Genomic DNA, 21,148 nt, shown 5'->3' on the forward strand with positions numbered 1-21,148 from the left:
AAGGTGTCATCTAAGGATATTTGTTATTAAATCAGATGTCTTCATCTTGGACTGATGTGCTTCTTGGTTTTTATTGAACTAAAGGATGTTGCCAGCTGTCACTGGAATGGACATGATAACTTTTAGGACCAGGCAGGAGAAATATGTATACAGCACTATAATTCATACTTTCTCCTACTGTTGCATGTAGATATGTGGAAAATAAAGTGATTAGCTAGGTTAAGATTGCTGCAGCATTAACATTTTGTCTTCTTTTCATTGTAACTGTTTACAGCGGATTAACTCATTCTTCGGTCACACGGCTCAGAGGCACTTGGGCAATATTGCCAAACAAATATAAGATATATCTTGAAGACCTCCAGGATTTCTTCAGTCCATCAGGAAACATGAGAAATTACCGCAATAGCCTCAGAACCCAGAGCATGCAGCCTCCAGTGATTCCTCTCTTCCCACTTGTGAAGAAGGATCTCTTCTTTCTTCATGAAGGTACAGGATCTCACACAGCCACAAATACGCACGTAGACTCAGGATGACATTGAAATCCTTTGTAGTTTCTGCAGACCAGAAATAACTAGGTGAAGGCACTTCAAAAACAAAAACATTAAAAAAGGCCAAGTGTAAAAGAATAACCCCAATGCAAAATAACATCAGTGCATAAAACAAAAAATATTGAAAATCTAAATCCCAATTATATAACTATAACACATAAATATTTTGACTATCTCGGGATTGTTATACACGAAAATATCTATTAACCAAATATGATCTGCCAGCACTAAATTTAAACATTGTATAGTAAATCATTGCTTAAATTAAACAATAACCATATCATTACGCTGAAAGATTAGAGAGACTGGGGCTTTTCTCGCTGGAGAAGCGGAGACTTAGAGGGGATATGATAGAGACTTACAAGATCACGAAGGGCATAGAGAAAGTGGAGAGGGACAGATTCTTCAAACTTTCGACAACTACAAGAACGAGAGGGCACAAACATACATTGTGCAGGACATTCGGATTCTGGGGCAAAATTTGCTTGAATTTTTAGTTTGGATTCCAAGTTGTTCGAGTACTGGGGCGTTCAGATTCCAAGGTATCACTGTATTTTTAGAAGTCTGCAGATAAACGCAAACATCTCCTCAGCCTTGCCTCCAAGAATATCTCCTCTAAGTCTGATTAAAGTTACACATGTACAGGTTATACAAAACTAACTTTATGTACATGTGGAATACAATTTTAGAAAAGCCCATTTCTCTATTGAATATATTGTTTTATTGGCAGAAATGTTTTGGAAATTATTCTCTTAATCTTTGCCTATACAATCTGCCAGTTTAGTGGGTGTACTGGCAATTTCCAGGTATGTGCTGTAGATTTTGGGACTCATTTTCAAAAAAGATAAACTTCCATAAGGCAGCTTAAACCAGCATTTGGATATCTAACTAGTCCAACCGTCCATGTTGGCATTCTCAAAGCAGAGTTTCTAGACATCTTTCTGGTCACGTTCTCTCCAGTGCATCTAAACCTTAAGGGAGTATGTTAGAGGCGCGTTTTGGTCGGGTTTAGGACTTGGACATTCTGCAGAGATAATCAGACTTTTAACAAAATGTCCAGTTTTAAAAATGAATAAGGATTAAAACATAGCTGCCCAAACTGATCAGATGACCACTGGAAAGATTAATTCATGGCCCCCTTATTCCTCCAGTGGTCACCGACCCCCCCTCCCACCACTCATATGTGGAAAAAAGAGTACTTTTCAGTCTGTCTTACAGATTCACATGGCTCATAATACATCTCCACAGCATAGCAGAGGGACACTCTAAAGCAGTGGTTCCCAAACCTGTCCTGGGGGACCCCCAGCCAGTCTGGTTTTCTAGCTATCCCTAATGAATATGCATGAGAGAGATTTGCATATAATGGAAGTGACAGGTATGCAAAACTCTCTCATGCATATTCATTAGGCATATCTTGAAAACCTGACTGGCTGGGGGTCCCCCAGGACAGGTTTGGGAACCACTGCTCTAAAGGTTACTGCAGTGAATGTCACATTAAAAGTCCCAGGTCAGATGTCACTATAACTTGCATATATTGTATGTGAGCCCTCCAAAACCTACTGTACCGACATTAAGATGACACCTGCAGGCATAAGAGCTATTGTTGTGGTGTAGAGTTTTGGGTGGGTTTTGGAGGGCTCACCATGCAATGTGTTTCCCTTGGACATCTGATCTGACATTGACTTCAGTAACTCTTAGAGTGCCCTTCTGCTCTGCTCAGCTCTCTGTGAACAGTTTGCTAAGCATGCTGGCTGCTTGGTCGTCCGAAAATCTTGCTTTTGTGCATTTTACACAATCCCAGGCATTTTCGACATCTACTGTGTGGGACTAATCCTAAACGAAGATGAGTTGCTTGCCTAGCCAGTGCTGGTGTAATTGATTCAGTGTTGTGCCAATCCCACAGGGAATGATTCGATGGTGGAAGGTCTGGTCAACTTTGAGAAGCGGAGACTTATTGCAAATAACATCCGCACTGTGTCACAAATGGCCTTTGCAAATATGGCTCCCGCCCTCATATTCAAACAAAGGTGAGTGGAAATGAATATGTATTGTAGGTACCACAGTTGTAATTTGGGTGCAGTAAACACATCAAAGATGTATTTGTTGAGATAATGCCCTTAATTGTGGTTTAGTCGGGTTTTACCTATATTTTACGTCAGGGTATGTATTGGGTCCTCCCAGAACTCATGGAAAACATCCCAGACTGGTTATATTTGGAATGGAGACTCATGTTTCCTTTACATCTCTCTCATTTTATTAGTGTAACAATGCCTAGGAAATATAAAGAGAATAGAATATTGATAGATACATGAAAGACCTTACGTTGTGTCAATAATTTAACACCTGACCCAATACATAAATCAACAAATCAACCCATTTGGCTAAACTTCAAGATTAAAATTGGTGGTTTTAAAAATTTTTTTTTATTCATTTTAAAACTTTCATCAAGTGTACAAATATTCATAATAAACACAATTAGCATGAACACTTGAACATCTTATCATTATAATCTATAAGTATAAATATAACCCCCTTCCCACCCTCCCTCTAGTCCATCCAACATACTACTAATAACTGGAAAGATCATAGTAGGCTTAATTTTAATTTTTGGTGGAATTCAGTATGTCACATATACAGAATGGAAAGATCAATAGCGGTACAGAATGGAAATTATAAAAATTTTATTAAAATATGGGAGCCATTAACATCTTTTTGTCATGATTAAATGCCATTTTTCTATTATTTATACATCATGTAGTATTGGGTGGGGGGAGGGTTTTAAATATATGATTTTATAAAAAAATTGGCGGTTTTAAAATTGTTTGGAAGTATTGGATTATTGCAGGCATACGAACTTTAAATGATGTTATTTCAAATGGAAAACTGCTTGATTTTTCGCAGTTACAACATAAATATGGCCTAAATAAGTCACAAAGTTTTAAATGGTTGCAACTGAAGCAGGCTATTCAGGAGGGGTTCCCTGAATGGAAAAATCTTAACAATCAGTATAGTCTGGAATTTTTATGCTTTCAAGCCAATTTTCTCGGACACCAGGCCGCACAGTGGTATAAATTGCTATCTGGATTTATGAATAAAAAAACAAAGACTGGTCTTAGAGACATTTGGAGCATTGAGATTAAGCATCAAATTTCTGCATCTCAATGGCCACAAATTTGGTCTTGGAGAATGAGATGTACAGTATCTGCATCTATGAGACAAACTTGGTTCTTTTTGTTACATAGAGCATTTTGGACCCCAGTTAGATTACAAAAGTTGGATTGCTCTAAGTCTAATAGATGCTGGCATTGTAATCTGGAAGCAGGGACTCTAGATCATCTACATTATTTTTGTCCCTGTATTATGGCCTTTTGGAAATCAATTTGGTCCCAAATTAATGGCTTATTAGAAAATCATGTAGCTCTATCATACGATACAATTCTATTTGGAACGTCCATGAGCAAAAAAAGTCAAATTTCATCTAATAATAATAAACTTTTATTAATAATGACAGGAGTTGCCAATCAGCATATTACTAGAAATTGGAAAGACATGTATGATATGTTTGATTTACATTATTTGTGGAAAGGATTATTTGTGGGAGGGATTTAAAATATGTATTGAAATAATAATAAGGAATAATTTTCAAGTGATGTATAGGATTTAACTGATGTAATATTGTTCACTTGGGGCCTGATTCTCTAAAAGTGCGTCCCGATTTTAGGCAGCTGTAGGCGTCCTACAGCTGTCTAATCAGCCAATCGGGATGCACGTTTTTTTAATTTATTGATTTTGACCAGAGTAGCCATTCATAATATTCATAATAAATATTCATAATAAACACAATTAGCATGAACACTTGAACATCTTATCATTATAATCTATAAGTATAAATGTAACCCCCTTCCCACCCTCCCTCTAGTCCATCCAACATATTACTAATAACTGGAAAGACCATAGTAGGTTCAATTTTAAATTTTGGTGGAATTCAGTTTGCCACATATACAGAATGGAAAGATCAATAGCGGTGCAAAATGGAAATTATAAAAACTTCATTAAAATTTGGGAACCATTAACATCCTTTTGTCATGATTGATGCCATTTTCCTAATATTTCTATTTTTAATATGTAAGATAAGGGTGGGGTGGGGGAGGGTTTCTATTACATGAAAAATAAAAATTACTAAAAGGATTTCAGGATGGGAGAGGGAGGGTTATATTTACAACTATAAGTTATAATGATAAGATGTACAAGTGGTTAAATCTATATTATTGTGTTGCAATTTTTGTACACTTGATGAAAGTTTTAAAATGAATAAAAAATTATAAAAAAAATAAAAATAAAAAAATGCTCCCCAGGCAGGCCGCCTATATTGAAGGCGAGGCCCGCAAGACACCTAGGCCCTGATTCTGTATAGGACGCCCAGGAGAGGCGTTCTATTCAGAATCGGCCTAAACTAAATTCTGTCCATGTTACAGACGCGGGTTAGAGAATCAGGTTAGATTAGACACGGCCCGCTACACTTATCGCGGCAAGGGATCTCTCTGCCGCTATAAGTATAGCGGGCCGTGGCCCCCTGACCAGGAGGGTGCCCAAACCCTCTGCCAGAAGACGCACCCCCCCCCGACACTACCGACCGCCCCCCGACACTACCGACTGCCCCCCCCCCGACAATATCTTTCGCTGGCAGGAGGGTGTCCAATCCCTCCTGCCCGAAGATGCACCCCCCCCGGCGCTAACAACCCCCAAACCTCCACTCCACCGAACCTGTTCTTAGATGGGTCTTGCACGTCTTGAGCCGGCAGGCACGCCTCGTCAAAATTAAGCGGGCCCGCCCCTTCCCGGCCCATCCCGCCGAAGCCTAAGGCCTGATTGGCCCAGGCTCTAGATGCCTGGACCAATCAGGCCTTAGGCATAGCGGGTCCGCCCATCCCCACTAAGTCTAAGGTCTGGACAAAAGTTGACCGTTGTTTGGTTTTCTTTTTCTGGTTCTTTGTAGATTACTGAGCCAAAGTAGCACTTATCCAGAACTGCTGACTGCACAGGGATCTGCCCGCATAAAACAAACCCGGAAAAGCTTATTGGTCAATGCCAAGAAATTGTATAAGGATACACAGATGGCCCGGCAGGTGAAGCAGTACCTCTCCAACCTGTACATAGAGATGGATGAGAAGAAATTGCAGTTTATGTCACTGCAGTGTGAACCGGCTTACAGTCTTCGTAAGTTCTGCCCTCAAAGCAAGCAATAGCATAGCTTCATTCACAAAATTTCTTGTGAGGTCTATAATGACCAAATTTCAAATCCAAAAGAGATCATAATAATAGCAATAATGAGTATTTATCTGAAAAATGTTGAGAACATCAGCATTAGTAACTGTACTTTATCAAACAGAGTTGGCCCATTGTACCAACCCTCCAAAATAAAACACCTCATCTCCTGAGTGGAGTAGAACGGGTACAAGTGGATCGATTTATCACTCTGTCAAAAATTACAAGACTAGGGGTCACGCGTTAAAGTTACAGGAAAATACTTTTAAAACCAAAAGAAGGAAATATTTTTTCATTCAGAGAATAGTTAAGCTCTGGAACACATTGCCAGAGGTTGTGGTAAGAGCAGATAGCATAGCTGGTTTTAAGAAATCTTTGGACAATTTCCTGGAGGAAAAGTCCATAATCTGTTATTAAGAAAGACATGTGGGAAACCACTGCATGCACTGAATCGGTAGCATAGAATGTTGCTACTCCTTGGGTTTTGGCTAGGTACTAGAGACCTGGATTGGCCACCGTGAGAACGGACTACTGGGCTTGATGGACCATTGGTCTGACTCAGTAAGGCTATTCTTATGCTCCTTGGTCAGCCAGAATATCTCTATCTCCAGCAGACAGTAGATGGTGTTTCCCAAGCTCTTTGTCTCATCTTTGATTTAACTTTTGTTCTGGGTCTCCCAGTTCGGTTGAGCTTTAGGGTGTCTAGGTTAATTGATACCTACTTTAGGAGAACATCTGATGGCGCCAGGTCCCAACAGTGTTTTCGTCCTAGAGGAGAGCAATCTACAATCTTTACAAGATGGTATTGTAGTACCAATCACAATTTTCAGGAAGTGCTAGTTGAGTGATATACTGTTATCAAAGCCATCAAAATAAAAAGCAAGCCGTTAAATTCAATTCTTGCCTCAATTGGCAACCAATGCATTTCTCGTAGCAATGGAGTAACATGATCAAATCTATTTCCCCCACAGTATAAGTTTAGCAGCAACATTTTGTAAAATCTATAATTGTTTGGCAGGAAGGCCTAGCATTACAATAATCCAATGAGGTATTAAGGACTTTACTATAACCTGCAGAAAACTTCTCTCTATAAAACTTCATTCTACACAACAATTTAAATTTACACTATAATTTTATGATCATATTATTGATCCTTAGTTAAGCCTACATCCAACCAAACCGCATTTTGGAGCTACATTTGTCATATCTGAATTTAACTTCAATTGGGACATAAACCACCATAAACACATCATTCATCAAAACCTTAACTGAAGACATGTCAAATAATACAGGAAAGATTAATACAATATCATCAGTATAGAAAAAATAGTCAATATGTTTTTCCTGGCGGAATAAACCTAAGTCTCTGATGTATAAGTTAAAAAGAATTTGAGAAAGGGGAGAGCTCTGGAAAATTCCTTAGGCCATCTCCCTTTGTTGTGAAAGATTTTCTTGCCAACTAACCCGAAGACCTCTATTCTTAAGGAAACCTTCCAACCATTCCCAAATATTCCCTCCTATACCCATCCTATTCATTAAAGCCCAAAGCAAGTCATGATTGACTAAATCAAATGCTGCAGATAAATTTAATTGCATCAGCAACAATCCCAGATTTTTATCAAAGTCATTTTTTACTGTAGACATAAGCACCAGAAGAACTGACTGAAAAGGATCCATCAAATCAAAACGTTCTACATATTCCTGAACCTGTAATGTAACAATTGCTTTTATGACTTTAGTTAAAGTTGGAAGATTAGCTACAAATTATGGGATCCAGGTCTTCTCCTTTTAATAAGGGATTTAACAAAATTATTCCCATATCTTTCAAATGTATGCTATAGTACAGAGTTTATCAAATTAGTAAGCCATTGGAACAGATTATCTGGCAATGAGCTTAACAACCTTGCAGGGTTGCCAGGCCATGTCACATTTCTCAAGAAGAGCTTGAAAACTGAAATTACACTTTGGTAGCAACGGTGACCAAAAAGACCACCCTTTTTGTGGAGGGCAAAATAGCCTTGAAGGATGTTTAGGCTGGGAAACTGGAATCTTCCTTAAAGCTCTCCTTTGAGGTTTCTGCTTTATACTTACTAATGTGACCCTTCTGTATGGGAATGCAAAATACGTACCACTTGAGCAACCAGGCTAGGCAAACATCTGTATTTCAAAATACTTTTTTATTCTGAAGAGTGAGAGAAATTGTACTTCCTTGTCTCATGAAATATTCTCAGTTCAGGTCACATACTTCTCTAACACAGAGGTATGTCAACAACTTTTTTATTTCCACAGGCACAGGTTCTTTCCAGAAGTACATTGGTGTGGCAGAGGAGGCTGTTGACAAGAAACAGTCCGAAGGTACCCAGAACACTATGCTCCAAGTATCAACTCTGAGGACTCAGTGCGAAGGTAGTGCTACACAGGGTGTGATATTTCCAACAAATGAGATTACTACTCTACATTGGGTTATAGACAAGTACCATGGAAGGCTATTTCCTGATCCAGTTACATTTTTAAAAACTCTACAAAGGTTGTTGCACACTTTGTTACTTTCTGTAGTGCCATGGCCATGAGCCTCTTTGCAGGCCAGCACTGACAGTCAACAAGGATATGAATGTAGGATTAGGAGAGCACATCAAAAAATTCTCGGACCATTAACAGATTTTTGTAATGAATGATTAACTTTTCCCATGATAAGATATTTGATTAGGGGGAAAAGGGGTGGGTTTTACTTTTTGTTATTATATAATACATGAGTATTTGAATAGTTTTCACAGTAAGGATGATTTTATGTATTATTATTATTTTTTTTTTATAATTCTTTATTCATTTTTAAACTTTCAACAAGTGCACAATATAAGTAATACATAGATTTACTAACATCACTTGATAAATCTATCAAGATCATAACAAAGGTATATATATCTAAACCCTTCTTCCCCCCTCCCTTTCCATACAATTATTTAATTGAATCAATCTTTGTCATATTTCTTTTTTTACATTTTTATTTTTTTTTTTCATTTATATAAACCCTCCCCTTTCCCTTCCAATCATAAATAATGTTAAGAAAATGGTGTTTATTCATTACAAAACAATGTCAATGGCCCCCATATTTCATTAAACCTTTTATAATTTCCATTTTGTATTGCTATTGAACGTTCCATTCTATATATGTGACATAGTGAATTCCACCAGAAATTAAAATTAAGTCTTGTGTGATCTTTCCAATTTGTAGTAATATGTTGCATGGCAACTCCTGTCATAATCAATAAAAGTTTGTTATTACTTGCCGATATCTGACTCTTTTTCCTCATAGATATGCCAAATATCACAGTATCATAAGTTAATGCTACAGGATTATCTAATAAAGAATTTATTTGATCCCAGATCGAATTCCAAAAATTTTATGTATTATTGAATAGGGAGGGAGGGGTGGGGGATTATTATATTCAATAAGAATGATATAAATTTTAGATTTCTTACATAATATTTAAAATTTTATAAAATATTAATTTGTAATGAAATGTTAAACTTTATGCTTATATGAGAGTTAATCAAGTGTGTATCTTTAAGTTCATATGAGGTTAATTGATGCACTTGTTGTAACATACAAAAATGAATAAAGAATTTAAAACTAAAAAAAAAAAAAAATTCTTGTTAGACTTAGAATAGCACATCAGAAATTTTCTTATCAGTCTAGCCTAAAATTGTCTTTTGGCCTATGATTCTTTGTCATCCTTTCAAATTTATGTTCCACATTACCGTACTCCAGAGGATTGGGAGAGGGGAGGTAGATATGTCAGGATATTGACTAAAATTTATTGTATTTACCTATTTGTGACATTGGATATAGTTCCTATTTTAAAATTTAAAATTTGATAATTGTTATTTATTGGTATATGGGCGGGAGGGGTGGGCTTCTTATATAATTATTTATTTGGAGTAATTCAAATTGGTATCTGGGAGGGAGGGATGGGTTTCTTATATAATTATTTATTTGAAGTAATACAAATAAGAATGTCAAGTGATGAATTAAGGTATTTCTGAATGAATGTTGTACACTTGTTGTAATTTTTGAAAATGAATAAAGATTTATAAAAAAAATAAAATTTAATCAAAGCAGTTCACAAATATTGACATAAATTCAAATAAACAGTACATATAATGGAATGAATAAAAAGCTACACGTGCATAAAATATCATCACAGTACATCTACTGTAGATCAGGTGCCAAATACCTAGCTCTTTGATATGCCAATGGAAAAAAAATAGGTTTTAAGAACCTTCTTAAACTTAGTAGTAATGTATAAAGTAAGCAAGTTTAAAGAGTAGGTGCTAAAAAGAAAAACAAAACAAAACAAAACGGTAGTTTCGTTGAATCCAGCCTAGCTCAGGCTAATGATGGAACTACTCAACAATTCTGGTCCTGTGACTGTGAGGACTGCCTTGAATATATGGAATCAATCAATCGGGAAGTTAATGAGGTAAGCCTGTATAGAATGCCCTATAGGCCAAGATTAGTACTTTACACTTTGTGTGGTAGTCTATAGGTAACTAATATGTTCTAAAGAACGGGCATCAGAACTGAGCCTAAAGGTAGGATTTTGGATAGTCTGAAAATGCTGCAAGGCACACTTTGATAAACTATTAAAAAATGAGTTTGCATAGTCCAACTTACCAATTACATTACATTAGTGACTTCTATTCCGCCTGTACCTTGCAGTTCTAGGCGGATTACATCAGAGGATAGCTGGACATTTCCAGGAGAGTTACAATTTAGGGGGCTTGTTATGTAATTGAGTCTTTGAGGAGAAATTGTAAGAAAGGAAGACGTTTGAAGATTACATCAGAAGAAAACTGGACTTTTTCAGGGAAATTACAGTTTAGGAGAAATTACAAGAGGAGTAGGAATTTAAGGGGGAAATTTTCTAGGGAGGGGAAGGACGAGGGGGAGAGTTAGGATATCTGGATAAATTTATTAAACAGCAAGATTTTGATTTCTTTTCAAAATGATTTATAGTCGCTTGTTGCTGTCAGCAGGTTAGAGATAGAGGGGTCTAGTTTCGCTGCCTGCGTCGCTAGGAGGTTGTCATACATCTTCTTGCGCTGAGTACCTTTGAGTTGGGGGTAGGAGAATGGGGTCTGAGTTCTCCTTTGTCTGGTTGTAAGGTTCTGATTTAGGCGATTGTTTAGGTAGGTGGGTGAAATACCGTTTATTGCTTTGAATAATAGACAGTATAATTTGAATTGAATTCGAGCTCGTATATGTAGCCCGTGTGAGTCTAGGTAGGCAATGGTGATATGGTCAAATTTTCCAAGTGAATAGATCAGTCTGAGGGCTGTATTTTGTACAGTCTGTAGTTGTTTTATCAAGTTTGTGGGGCATGGTAGGTAGAGGATATTGCAGTAGTCCACTAGACCTAGGACAAAGGATTGGACTATAAATGGATCAATTTAAGAAGAGGTGACGTTTCTGAAAAGGCTCATATGGCCCTTATTATGTGCAAAGCACAATCGGCAAGGCTGCTGCTTAGGAGCCACAGATCCAATGTATATGTTATTATCTAATCTAGACCATAAATGGGGGTGGTGCTGTAGACCTCCCTTGAATACCTTCTATTTACTTTTAACTTGCTTTATCTCACGGCCCTCAGAGATGCAACCAAGAGTTCAATAAAAGATCATAACCCTTGGCTTTAAGCACCCAATCGTCACCGGGTCGATACTTATGTTTAACTTAATGAGTTTTGAGGAATATGCAACTTGAATATAATATAATAAATAGTATTTAAATAGTATTTGAATCAATACTTAACTTAACCGAGGTGGTTGTGGTTGACAAGGAATGAGTACGCCAACATGTTTCACCCTTAAAGGGGGTTTCCTCGGGGCTACAATCCCTTAATTAGACTGACTTCTCACGACGTACCACCCGATATTAGTTCTCAAGATGGTGGATATCGGGTGGTCATGTCGTGAGAAGTCAGTCTAATTAATTAATTAATTGGTGGAATTCAGTCTGTCATATATACAAAATGGAAAAAACAATAGCATTACAACAGGGAAATATTCATAATTTTAAGAAAATTTGGGAACCATTGACTCGATATTCCAATGATCAGGTTTCATAGCACATTAGTAATGGATATATTAGGTTGGGGAAGGGTGGGAATGTATATTATATGGATTTAAGAAATGAAGAAAGGGGAGGGTTATATTTTATGTGATAAGATGAATTACTTGTAATCACAATTTTTCATGTATTAATTGAAGTTTATGTAAAATTAAATTATTGTAAGAATGAAAAATTATAAATAAAAAGGGACTTTGGATCATCTTTTATTTTTCTGTCCCTATATATTAGCCTTTTGGAATTCGATCTGGGATCAAATAAATTCTTTATTAGATAATCCTGTAGCATTAACTTATGATACTGTGATATTTGGCATATCTATGAGGAAAAAGAGTCAGATATTGGCAAGTAATAACAAACTTTTATTGATTATGACAGGAGTTGCCATGCAACATATTACTACAAATTGGAAAGATCACACAAGACTTAATTTTAATTTCTGGTGGAATTCACTATGTCACATATATAGAATGGAACAATCAATAGCAATACAAAATGGAAATTATAAAAGGTTTAATGAAATATGGGGGCCATTGACATTGTTTTGTAATGAATAAACACCATTTTCTTAACATTATTTATGATTGGAAGGGAAAGGGGAGGGTTTATATAAATGAAAAAAAAAAAAATGTAAAAAAGAAATATGACAAAGATTGATTCAATTAAATAATTGTATGGAAAGGGAGGGGGGAAGAAGAGTTTAGATATATATACCTTTGTTATGATCTTGATAGATTTATCAAGTGATGTTAGTAAATCTATGTATTACTTATATTGTGCACTTGCTGAAAGTTTAAAAATGAATAAAGAATTATAAAAAAAAATAATAAAATGCGGCCTCGCCAAGGATTTATACAATGGCATTATTACCTCCCTTTTCCTACTGGCCATTCCTCTTATTATGCTCCCAAGCATCTTCTTAGCTTTGACCTTGCCTTTTCTACCTGTTTTGCCACCTTGAGATCATCAGACACAATCATTCCCAAGTCCCGCAATTCTTCCATGCACAGAAGTTCCTCACCTCCTATACTATACGATTCTCCTGCTTTTTTGCAGCCTAAGTGCATGATCCTACATTTTTTAGCATTAAATCTTAGTTGCCAATTGTTTGACCATTCATCAAGCTTCACCAGATTACACAAGTAATTTAAAAAACACCCCAATCCACCCATTGCTGCACCGTTCCTGTTTGCGCGTAAAATTTAGGCATATAACCCTTAATTCTAATTAATGTCAATAACTACTTGTTAAAATACCAATTAGAGCTATTATTCAATTAAATTTTGTGTTCAGTTTGAGTACATGACCAAAATTGTGTGTGTAATTTTTGGCACTTCTTATAGAATTAGGGGTAATTGGGAATTGCAAGTGAAAGAATATGAACAATAAAAGAGTCAGTAATCATCTTTTATCAAGTAATTCTGGAAAAGAAAAGCTTTTAGATGTTTTCAAAATTAAGCATAAGCAGACAGATGTAGGGGCAGATTCTAGAAACAGCATTCCAATTGTACGCAGTGGTAGGCATTCTACGGCTATCTAAACAGCCAATCGGGATCTAATTTTTTTTTTTTTAAATACCCTGAGGCAGGCTACCTACATTATAGACATCTGTCGCTGGTCAGAGAGACATTTAGGGAAGCTTAAGCTCGCCCAAGGCTGGACATGGGCATGGTTTTACCTGGAAGTGGCCTTGGGTGAGCTTAAGCAGTCTTAGATACCTCCCTAGGGCCACGAAAGACACCTAAAATGTAGACATTTCAATTATACATGGCCGCTAAACTGATCGCAGTAAGGGAATCTCCCTGCTGCGATCAGTTGAGTGGCCACAGCAGGAACCTCCCAGCTGTGAAGTCAGCCAGCAGGAGAAATATCCAGTCCCTCTTGCCAGCACCCCCTGAATGTCCCCAGCAGGAGGGATTCTTACTCACCTTCACCGGCAGGAGTAATTCCCACTCTCTCCTTCAGGAACCCCCCCACCACCCCCAAAGATCACTGGTAGGAAGGAGTTCTGGAGAAGGGCTTGGGCATCCCTCCTACCAGTGATGTTCGGGAGTTCGGGAGTTTCGAACAGGAGGAACTGGGCATCCCTCCTGCCGGTGATTTTCTGGGGGGGGGGGTGCTAGCAGGAAAGAGTTGGTATCCCTCCTGCTGTGGATATTGGGGGGGTGGGGAGGAGGAGGTACCTGCAGAAGTTACTGGGCATCTCCCTGCTGGTGATCTTTGGGCGGGAGGTTCCAGCAGGAGGGAGTGGGATCCCTCCGGCTAGCCAACTTTGTTGCTAGGGGTTTTCCTGCCACGGCTGCTGAGCTGATCACGACAAGGAGATTCCCTTGCTGTACTCAGCTCAGCAGCAACGAGATTCTCTAACTGGCGCCTGTGACATAGATGCCAATTAGAGAATCGGGGTGGTTAGGTGGAATTAGGTGTCTGTCCATCAGGACAGAAGTGATTCTATATAGGACACCCTTAGGCGGCTGCTGAGACCGGGCTTCTTATTTAGAATCAGGGAATTATAATAATTTTAAAAAGATTTGGGGGCCATTGATAACTTATTGTAATGATTAGACGCCTTTTTACACTGTAAGTATATATTATAATTTTAGGGAAGGGGGTGGTGTATTGTTATATTAAAGGTTCAATCAATATTATTAATATAATACATGTATGATATTTTTGATTACAATATTTGTGAAAAGGGTGGGTGGGGGAGGGAGTTAATTTATGTATTTAAGATGATATATAGAAAGAATTTCAAGTGATGTATATGATTCAATTGATGTAATATTGTGTTCTTGATGTAAGATGTAAATGAATAAAGAATTGAAAAAAAAAAGAATTAGGCCCTTAATGTGCAGAAGAAAAGCATTCCAAATAAAAACCACCTGAAAAGAGAAAAACTGCTCTATGCTCTTTTAAAGCAAAGCAAAGAAACACTGTGGAGAGACGATGTTCCTGAGATGGACTTTATTAAAAATGCATAAATATGTAGCAATCCACATTAACACCTTAAGGACCTAGTCTTCTGGGAACACTGGACCAAACACGGTCCGTGTTTCGACAAACAAATCTTCCTCAGGGGTCCCTGCTAGTCCTAGGGTGAAAGATACGTGGAAAGTACTTGTCTTGCAAGAAAAGCAGTACATTATGGCGCCCACTGGTCAGTGCAAGATCCAGGTAAGAAGCAAGCTGGAAGTCTGTAGTCACATGACCTTCATGAGGTGCAGCAAGAGTGTTCCAAAGGGAGCCCTGGCTAGACCAGAGCAGCAACGGCACTTGCTTCTTACCTGTTTTGGGTTTATGTTCAATTTTATTGTATACATTTTATAGGCAATCACTCAGAACTATGGTTGGTGTGATTAATAAGCATTTAAATAAATAAACTTTAGGTTTATTTATGTTCCATTTCAATAAGTAGGAAGAAGCCCAATCTTTGTTAAACAGTCATATATTTGGATAGGTGCTAACTAGGTCTTTAAGAACAGGAACCTAAACAAAAATTTCATCCGCAAATAAGTAAAGACATTCATTTTGATCTAAAGAAACAGCTCCCAAGGAGCTCATAAAAATGTTGAACAGGATTGGTGATAAGGGAGAACCTTGTGGTACCCTGCTCAATGATACACGTATACCTTCATTACACACTCATTTACTATGATTACTACAGTTTTTAAAAAATCATTAAACCAACTAAGTGCAGTATCAGTGAGACCTATTTCACTTAATTTAATTAAGTAATAGAGGTTATTTAGCAATAATATTAAATTGTTGGGGACAGCAATAGGTCAACAAGTGAAAGCGGAGAGAGAGGCAGACTGTGCAGAGGGGGTCAAAAGTAAGGAGAGGAGAGCGAGTGAAAGCAGCCGAGCAGGCAGAGGAGAAAGCAGAAGGACAGGAGCAGACCTAGCAGAATCGAGGGGAAAGAGGCGAGAGATATATCCGCCCACCCCCCGACGTCACCAGCTGACTCCCCCATAAAAGTGGTCGAGCCAATGGCACGCAGCCGTTCGGCGTGCGGCGAAGGCGAGCGGCAAAGGCGCTCGCCTTAGCGAGAGCGCCTTTGCGAAGGGCCTCAAGAAGGGCCTCAAAGGAATAACCTTCAACTTTAATCTGTACTTGAGCTTCTACAACTACTAATTACCAAATTAACTACAATCTAAACTACCAACTTCCTACCAAATCCTTCCACTCTCTACCAAACCACCAAGCACCTACAACCTTCACTCTAAGCAGGCAGACCTCACCAGTCACTTTCCTCAAACCATTTAGACCTCCCTAGCCCACTAAGAAACAGACAGTCTTAACTAACAATCATCTGACTACTGACTATCTCTATCTCTTAAACCTCAACACTAGCTAACCTATATCCTCAACACTATCTAACCTATAACAAAAAACTATAACCTCAACACTATCTAACCTATAAAAAAAACTATAACTATCTAAAAAAAAAAAAAAAAAGGGATTTCTAAATAATTTTCACCTTCTAAAATGGCAGGTAGAACCAGAAGTAGCAAGACTTCAATCAAGACAGGCAGTACAGTCACCGAGGATATCCAGGGGGTGGCTACGGCACATGTGCAGATGGAGGGGAAACCAGGACGGAGTACAGAGGTCTCTGTACAGACCGAGGCCATCCCCTTGAAAATGTCTACAGTTGCTACACAGACAGATGTAACGGATCAGCCAGATGAAAACCTTTTACTGGAGCTGAGGAACCTGAGAGAAGAGGTCCAGCGCTTAAGAAGCATTCGAGATGACGAGACCTTCATCGACGGTGTCATCCAGGAACTGTCCCAGATCACCAAACAGGAACCTAATGTGACCATACCCGCGACACCCAAACAAACTACCAATCCTGAAACCTCCAGACCAACCATCGGAATACAGGAGGAGGCAGGGGACGCTGACTCTTGGCAACTGGTAACTTCCTCCACAGGAAAACGCAGAAGACCTTCCTCATCTTCTGTCTCTTTCTCTCACACACAGGGCTGTTCTACATCGACCCCGCAGATCACCCTGAAGAACAGATTCCAACTGCTACAGGACGAACCTGACAATGAGGTACAGAGAGATGATCAACAGGAGATTCCAGTTCCAGAGACACCAGGACGAACCACCCATAAGAAGCGCAGAGTGGTTGTCATTGGAGATTCGCTACTGAGGAGCACCGAGGGACCAATCTGCAGACCAGACTTGCAATCAAGAGAGGTTTGCTGTTTGCCAGGGGCCAGGATCCGGGATGTAACCGCTTGCCTGGATAGACTCATCAAGCCTCAGGACCACTTCCCCATGATCCTCATCCACGTCGGAACAAACGACACCGCCAGGAGCACCCAGGATAGCATACCGGCAGATTTCAGAGCCCTGGGTGAGAAGCTGAGGAGAATGTATGGACATGTGGTCTTCTCCTCGATCCTCCCTGTAAGGGGCAAGGGCAGAGCCAGGGAGGATCGCATCCAGAGGACTAACGACTGGCTGCGAGATTGGTGCAAGGAGATGAACTTCGGGTTCCTGAAACATGGAGAGACACTACTAGGACTACAGGGACCAGTTGGGCTACACTTGACTAGAAGAGGGAAGATCGTCCTTGGACACCGACTGGCCCGCCTACTTAACAAGGCTTTAAACTAGGTATGTTGGGGGAGGGTACAAGCACAAACAACCTATCTGACGAGCTATGCCATCAATACTTTTCTGAGTCTGGGGTAAGCAAACACCGCAATTCTGGGTCTGGGACTGTGATGAGTAAACACATTCTAAGTATGGGGCGAGTACACACATTTCTAAGTCTAAGGTAGGTTCATACTGTAATTCCAGGTCTAGGGAGGGTACACACATTGCAAGCTGTACTAAAAGAATTAAAGTAGCTCAAACAGTTATTCCCCCACAGAGTACAAACACTTTCGAACCTAGGGTAGGTACACTTTGCAATACTGGGTCTAGGGAAGGTACACAAACTACAAGTACTGAAAAGGTCCACGCAGCTCAAGCAGGAACAGCCCCAGGGAGGCATAGCAAACATGCTACATGGAGGGCTATGTACGTCAACGCCCATAGTTTGGGCAACAAGATCCTGGAACTTGAGACTGAAATGAGAAACGCTGACCTGGATGTGGTGGCGATATCTGAGACCTGGCTCACCGACTCCCACGGGTGGGACATGGTGATACCTTCTTCGCCAAGACAGGGAGGGCAGAATGGGAGGTGGTGTAGCAATATACACTAGGGATGATATTAAAGTCACCAGAATCACAGATATCAGGTACACAGGGGAATCCCTTTGGGTAAATTTGACTAGGGGGAATGACAAATGCCTGTATCTTGGCTTAGTATACAGACCCCCAAGGCAACAGGATGACATAGATATAGAATTAATCGGTGACATAGAGAATATCACCTTGCGTGGGGATACAGTGTTGTTAGGAGACTTCAACATGCCTGATGTGGACTGGAACACACTTTCCTCTGCATCCAGCAGCAGCAGGAGACTATTGAACTCTATGAAGGGAGCTAAATTGAGGCAACTGGTATTGGAGCCAATGAGGGAACAGGCAATACTGGACCTATTGCTTACCAATGGTGAAAGTGTCACTGAGGTCTCAGTGGGCGACAAGTTGGCCTCCAGCGACCACAATATGATATGGTTCAAACTCAGGAAGGGTTTAGCCAAAACTAACACATTGACCAGGGTCCTTAGCTTCAAGAACGCCAACTTTGAGGGTATGGGGGATTTCATCCATCAAGCACTACAAAACCAAGCAGGAACAGATAACGTAGAGGAACTGTGGTTGACTCTGAAAGCTACCATTCAGGAGGCAACCAATCGCTATATAAAATCAGTGAGCAAACGGCACAGGAACAATAAGCCACAATGGTTCTCTGCGGAGATCTCGGACCTCATAAAAGAGAAGAAAAAAGCGTTCATCTCCTACAAACATACAGTATCTCAGGACTCTAGAGAAGTCTATTTGACTAGGGCAAGAGCCGTCAAAACAGCAGTTAGAGAGGCCAAATTCCGAATGGAGGAAACTTTAGCAAAGAACATCAAGAAGGGCGATAAATCCTTCTTCAGGTACATTAGCGACAGAAACCGCAGCACATGCGGGATAGTACGCCTTAGGAAACCAGACGGGACCTATGTAGAAGCAGACTCGGAAAAAGCTGAACTGTTAAACGAATACTTCTGTTCGGTCTTCACCTGCGAGGCGCCAGGTTCCGGCCCTCAGCTACAAAAAAAGGATGGCTCAGTAGACCCGTTTAGTAATTTCAAGTTTACAACAAGCAGTGTCTACTGTGAGTTGTCAAAACTCAAGGTTAACAAAGCAATGGGGCCAGACAACCTATACCCCAGGGTGCTCAGGGAGTTAAGGGACATCCTGGCGGAACCACTTTCCGCGCTCTTCAATCTCTCCCTTAGTACAGGAAGAGTCCCGTTGGACTGGAAAACGGCTAACGTCATTCCACTCCACAAAAAAGGTTGCAGGACAGAGGCTGAGAACTACAGACCAGTGAGTCTCACACCAATAGTGAGCAAACTAATGGAAACTCTAATCAAACACCAATTAGATAAGATCCTGGATGTGGAGAATCTACGGGATCCCCGTCAACATGGATTTACCCAGGGGAAATCCTGCCAATCCAACTTAATCAGCTTCTTTGACTGGGTGACAGGGAAGCTCGATGTTGGAAAGTCCTTGGACATTGTATACTTGGACTTCAGCAAAGCATTTGATAGTGTCCCTCACCGCAGGTTGTTGTGCAAAATGAGTTCTATAGGATTAGGTGACACTTTGACAAAATGGGTTGGGGACTGGCTTGGTGGTAGGCTTCATAGGGTGGTGGTGAACGGCACCCCCTCCGTAACGACGGCAGTGATCAGCGGAGTGCCGCAGGAATCGGTCTTGGGCCCGATCCTTTTCAATATCTTTATAAGGGACTTGGCTGAGGGGCTTCGCGGTAAAATAACGTTATTCGCCGATGACGCCAAACTGTGTAACATAACAAGCAAGAGCACAACGGACAATATGAAACATGACCTACTCCTATTGGAGCAATGGTCTAGGACCTGGCAACTGAGTTTCAATGCCAAGAAATGCAAAGTCATGTACCTTGGCAGTCAAAATCCACGCGAGACTTACACCCTAAATGACGAGATCCTAGCAAGAACTGTTGCAGAACGGGACTTAGGGGTAATCATCAGTGAAGACATGAAGACTGCCAATCAACTGGAGCGGACTTCATCTAAGGCTAGGCAGATCATAGGATGTATACGTAGGAGTTTCGTCAGCCGCAAGCCTGAAGTCATTATGCCGTTGTATAGATCCATGGTGAGGCCCCATCTGGAGTACTGCGTACAATTCTGGAGGCCTCATTACCGCAAGGATGTACTGAGGCTTGAGTCAGTCCAGCGAATGGCCACCCGGATGGTCTCGGGACTCAAGGATCTCCCATACGAGGAACGGCTGGATAAATTATGGCTATACTCACTCAAGGAACGCAGAGAGAGGGGAGACATGATCGAGACGTTCAAATACCTCACGGGCCGTATCAAGGTAGAAGAAGATATCTTCTTTTTCAAAGGTCCGACGGCGACAAGAGGACATCCATGGAAAATCAGGGGCGGGAAATTGCACAGCGACACCAGGAAATACTTTTTCACCGAAAGAGTGGTTGATCGCTGGAATAGACTTCCACTTCAGGTGATCGAGGCAAGCAGCGTGCCTGATTTTAAGAAGAAATGGGATCGTCAGTGGGATCTCTGCACAGAGCTAAATAGGGGAGGGTCATTAGGGTGGGCAGACTAGATGGGCCGCGGCCCTTATCTGCCATCTTTTTCTATGTTTCTATGTTTCTATCCTTTGGCTTTTCCATCTTGATTTTATTTCACTTTCTGCTGCAGGTGACAACACTGTGACGTCCGAGAACGTCAGTCAAATAAACCCAGCTGGATCTTGCGCGTCACTCACCAGCAAGACAACACCCAGAATACAGAAAAAGAGCTGCCAAGAAGTAACGTTTCTCCAACTTCCATTGAAAAATATGATGTTTACATGTGCCAGTATTCAGTCACAGTTTGTGATTTGTTCTTTAACAGTGACTTACTATTACTTATACTTTATGACCGACAACTACTGCCCAGTTGGGGTTTCTTTGTCCTTAATTAATAATTATATTTTGTATTGTACTGATGTTATTGTTATATGCC

At 40.0% G+C, this 21,148-nt stretch overlaps 1 protein-coding gene across 1 annotated transcript in view; it reads left to right on the top strand.

The window, feature by feature from the left end:
- The window catches only part of LOC117368551 (rap guanine nucleotide exchange factor 6-like), a 43,111-nt gene extending 22,254 nt beyond the window's left edge, over window positions 1–20,857 (top strand). Inside the window, exons 4-10 of the mRNA XM_033962283.1 lie at window positions 275–486; window positions 2,452–2,575; window positions 5,545–5,765; window positions 8,103–8,219; window positions 16,439–16,863; window positions 16,930–17,004; window positions 20,843–20,857. Of these exons, the coding sequence (XP_033818174.1) occupies window positions 275–486; window positions 2,452–2,575; window positions 5,545–5,765; window positions 8,103–8,219; window positions 16,439–16,863; window positions 16,930–17,004; window positions 20,843–20,857 (1,189 nt within the window). The remainder of the gene's footprint in view (window positions 1–274; window positions 487–2,451; window positions 2,576–5,544; window positions 5,766–8,102; window positions 8,220–16,438; window positions 16,864–16,929; window positions 17,005–20,842) is intronic.
- The last annotated feature ends 291 nt before the right edge of the window (window positions 20,858–21,148 follow it).

Source organism: Geotrypetes seraphini, chromosome 10 (assembly GCF_902459505.1).
Source record: "Geotrypetes seraphini chromosome 10, aGeoSer1.1, whole genome shotgun sequence".
Taxonomy (NCBI): Eukaryota; Metazoa; Chordata; class Amphibia; order Gymnophiona; family Dermophiidae; genus Geotrypetes; species Geotrypetes seraphini.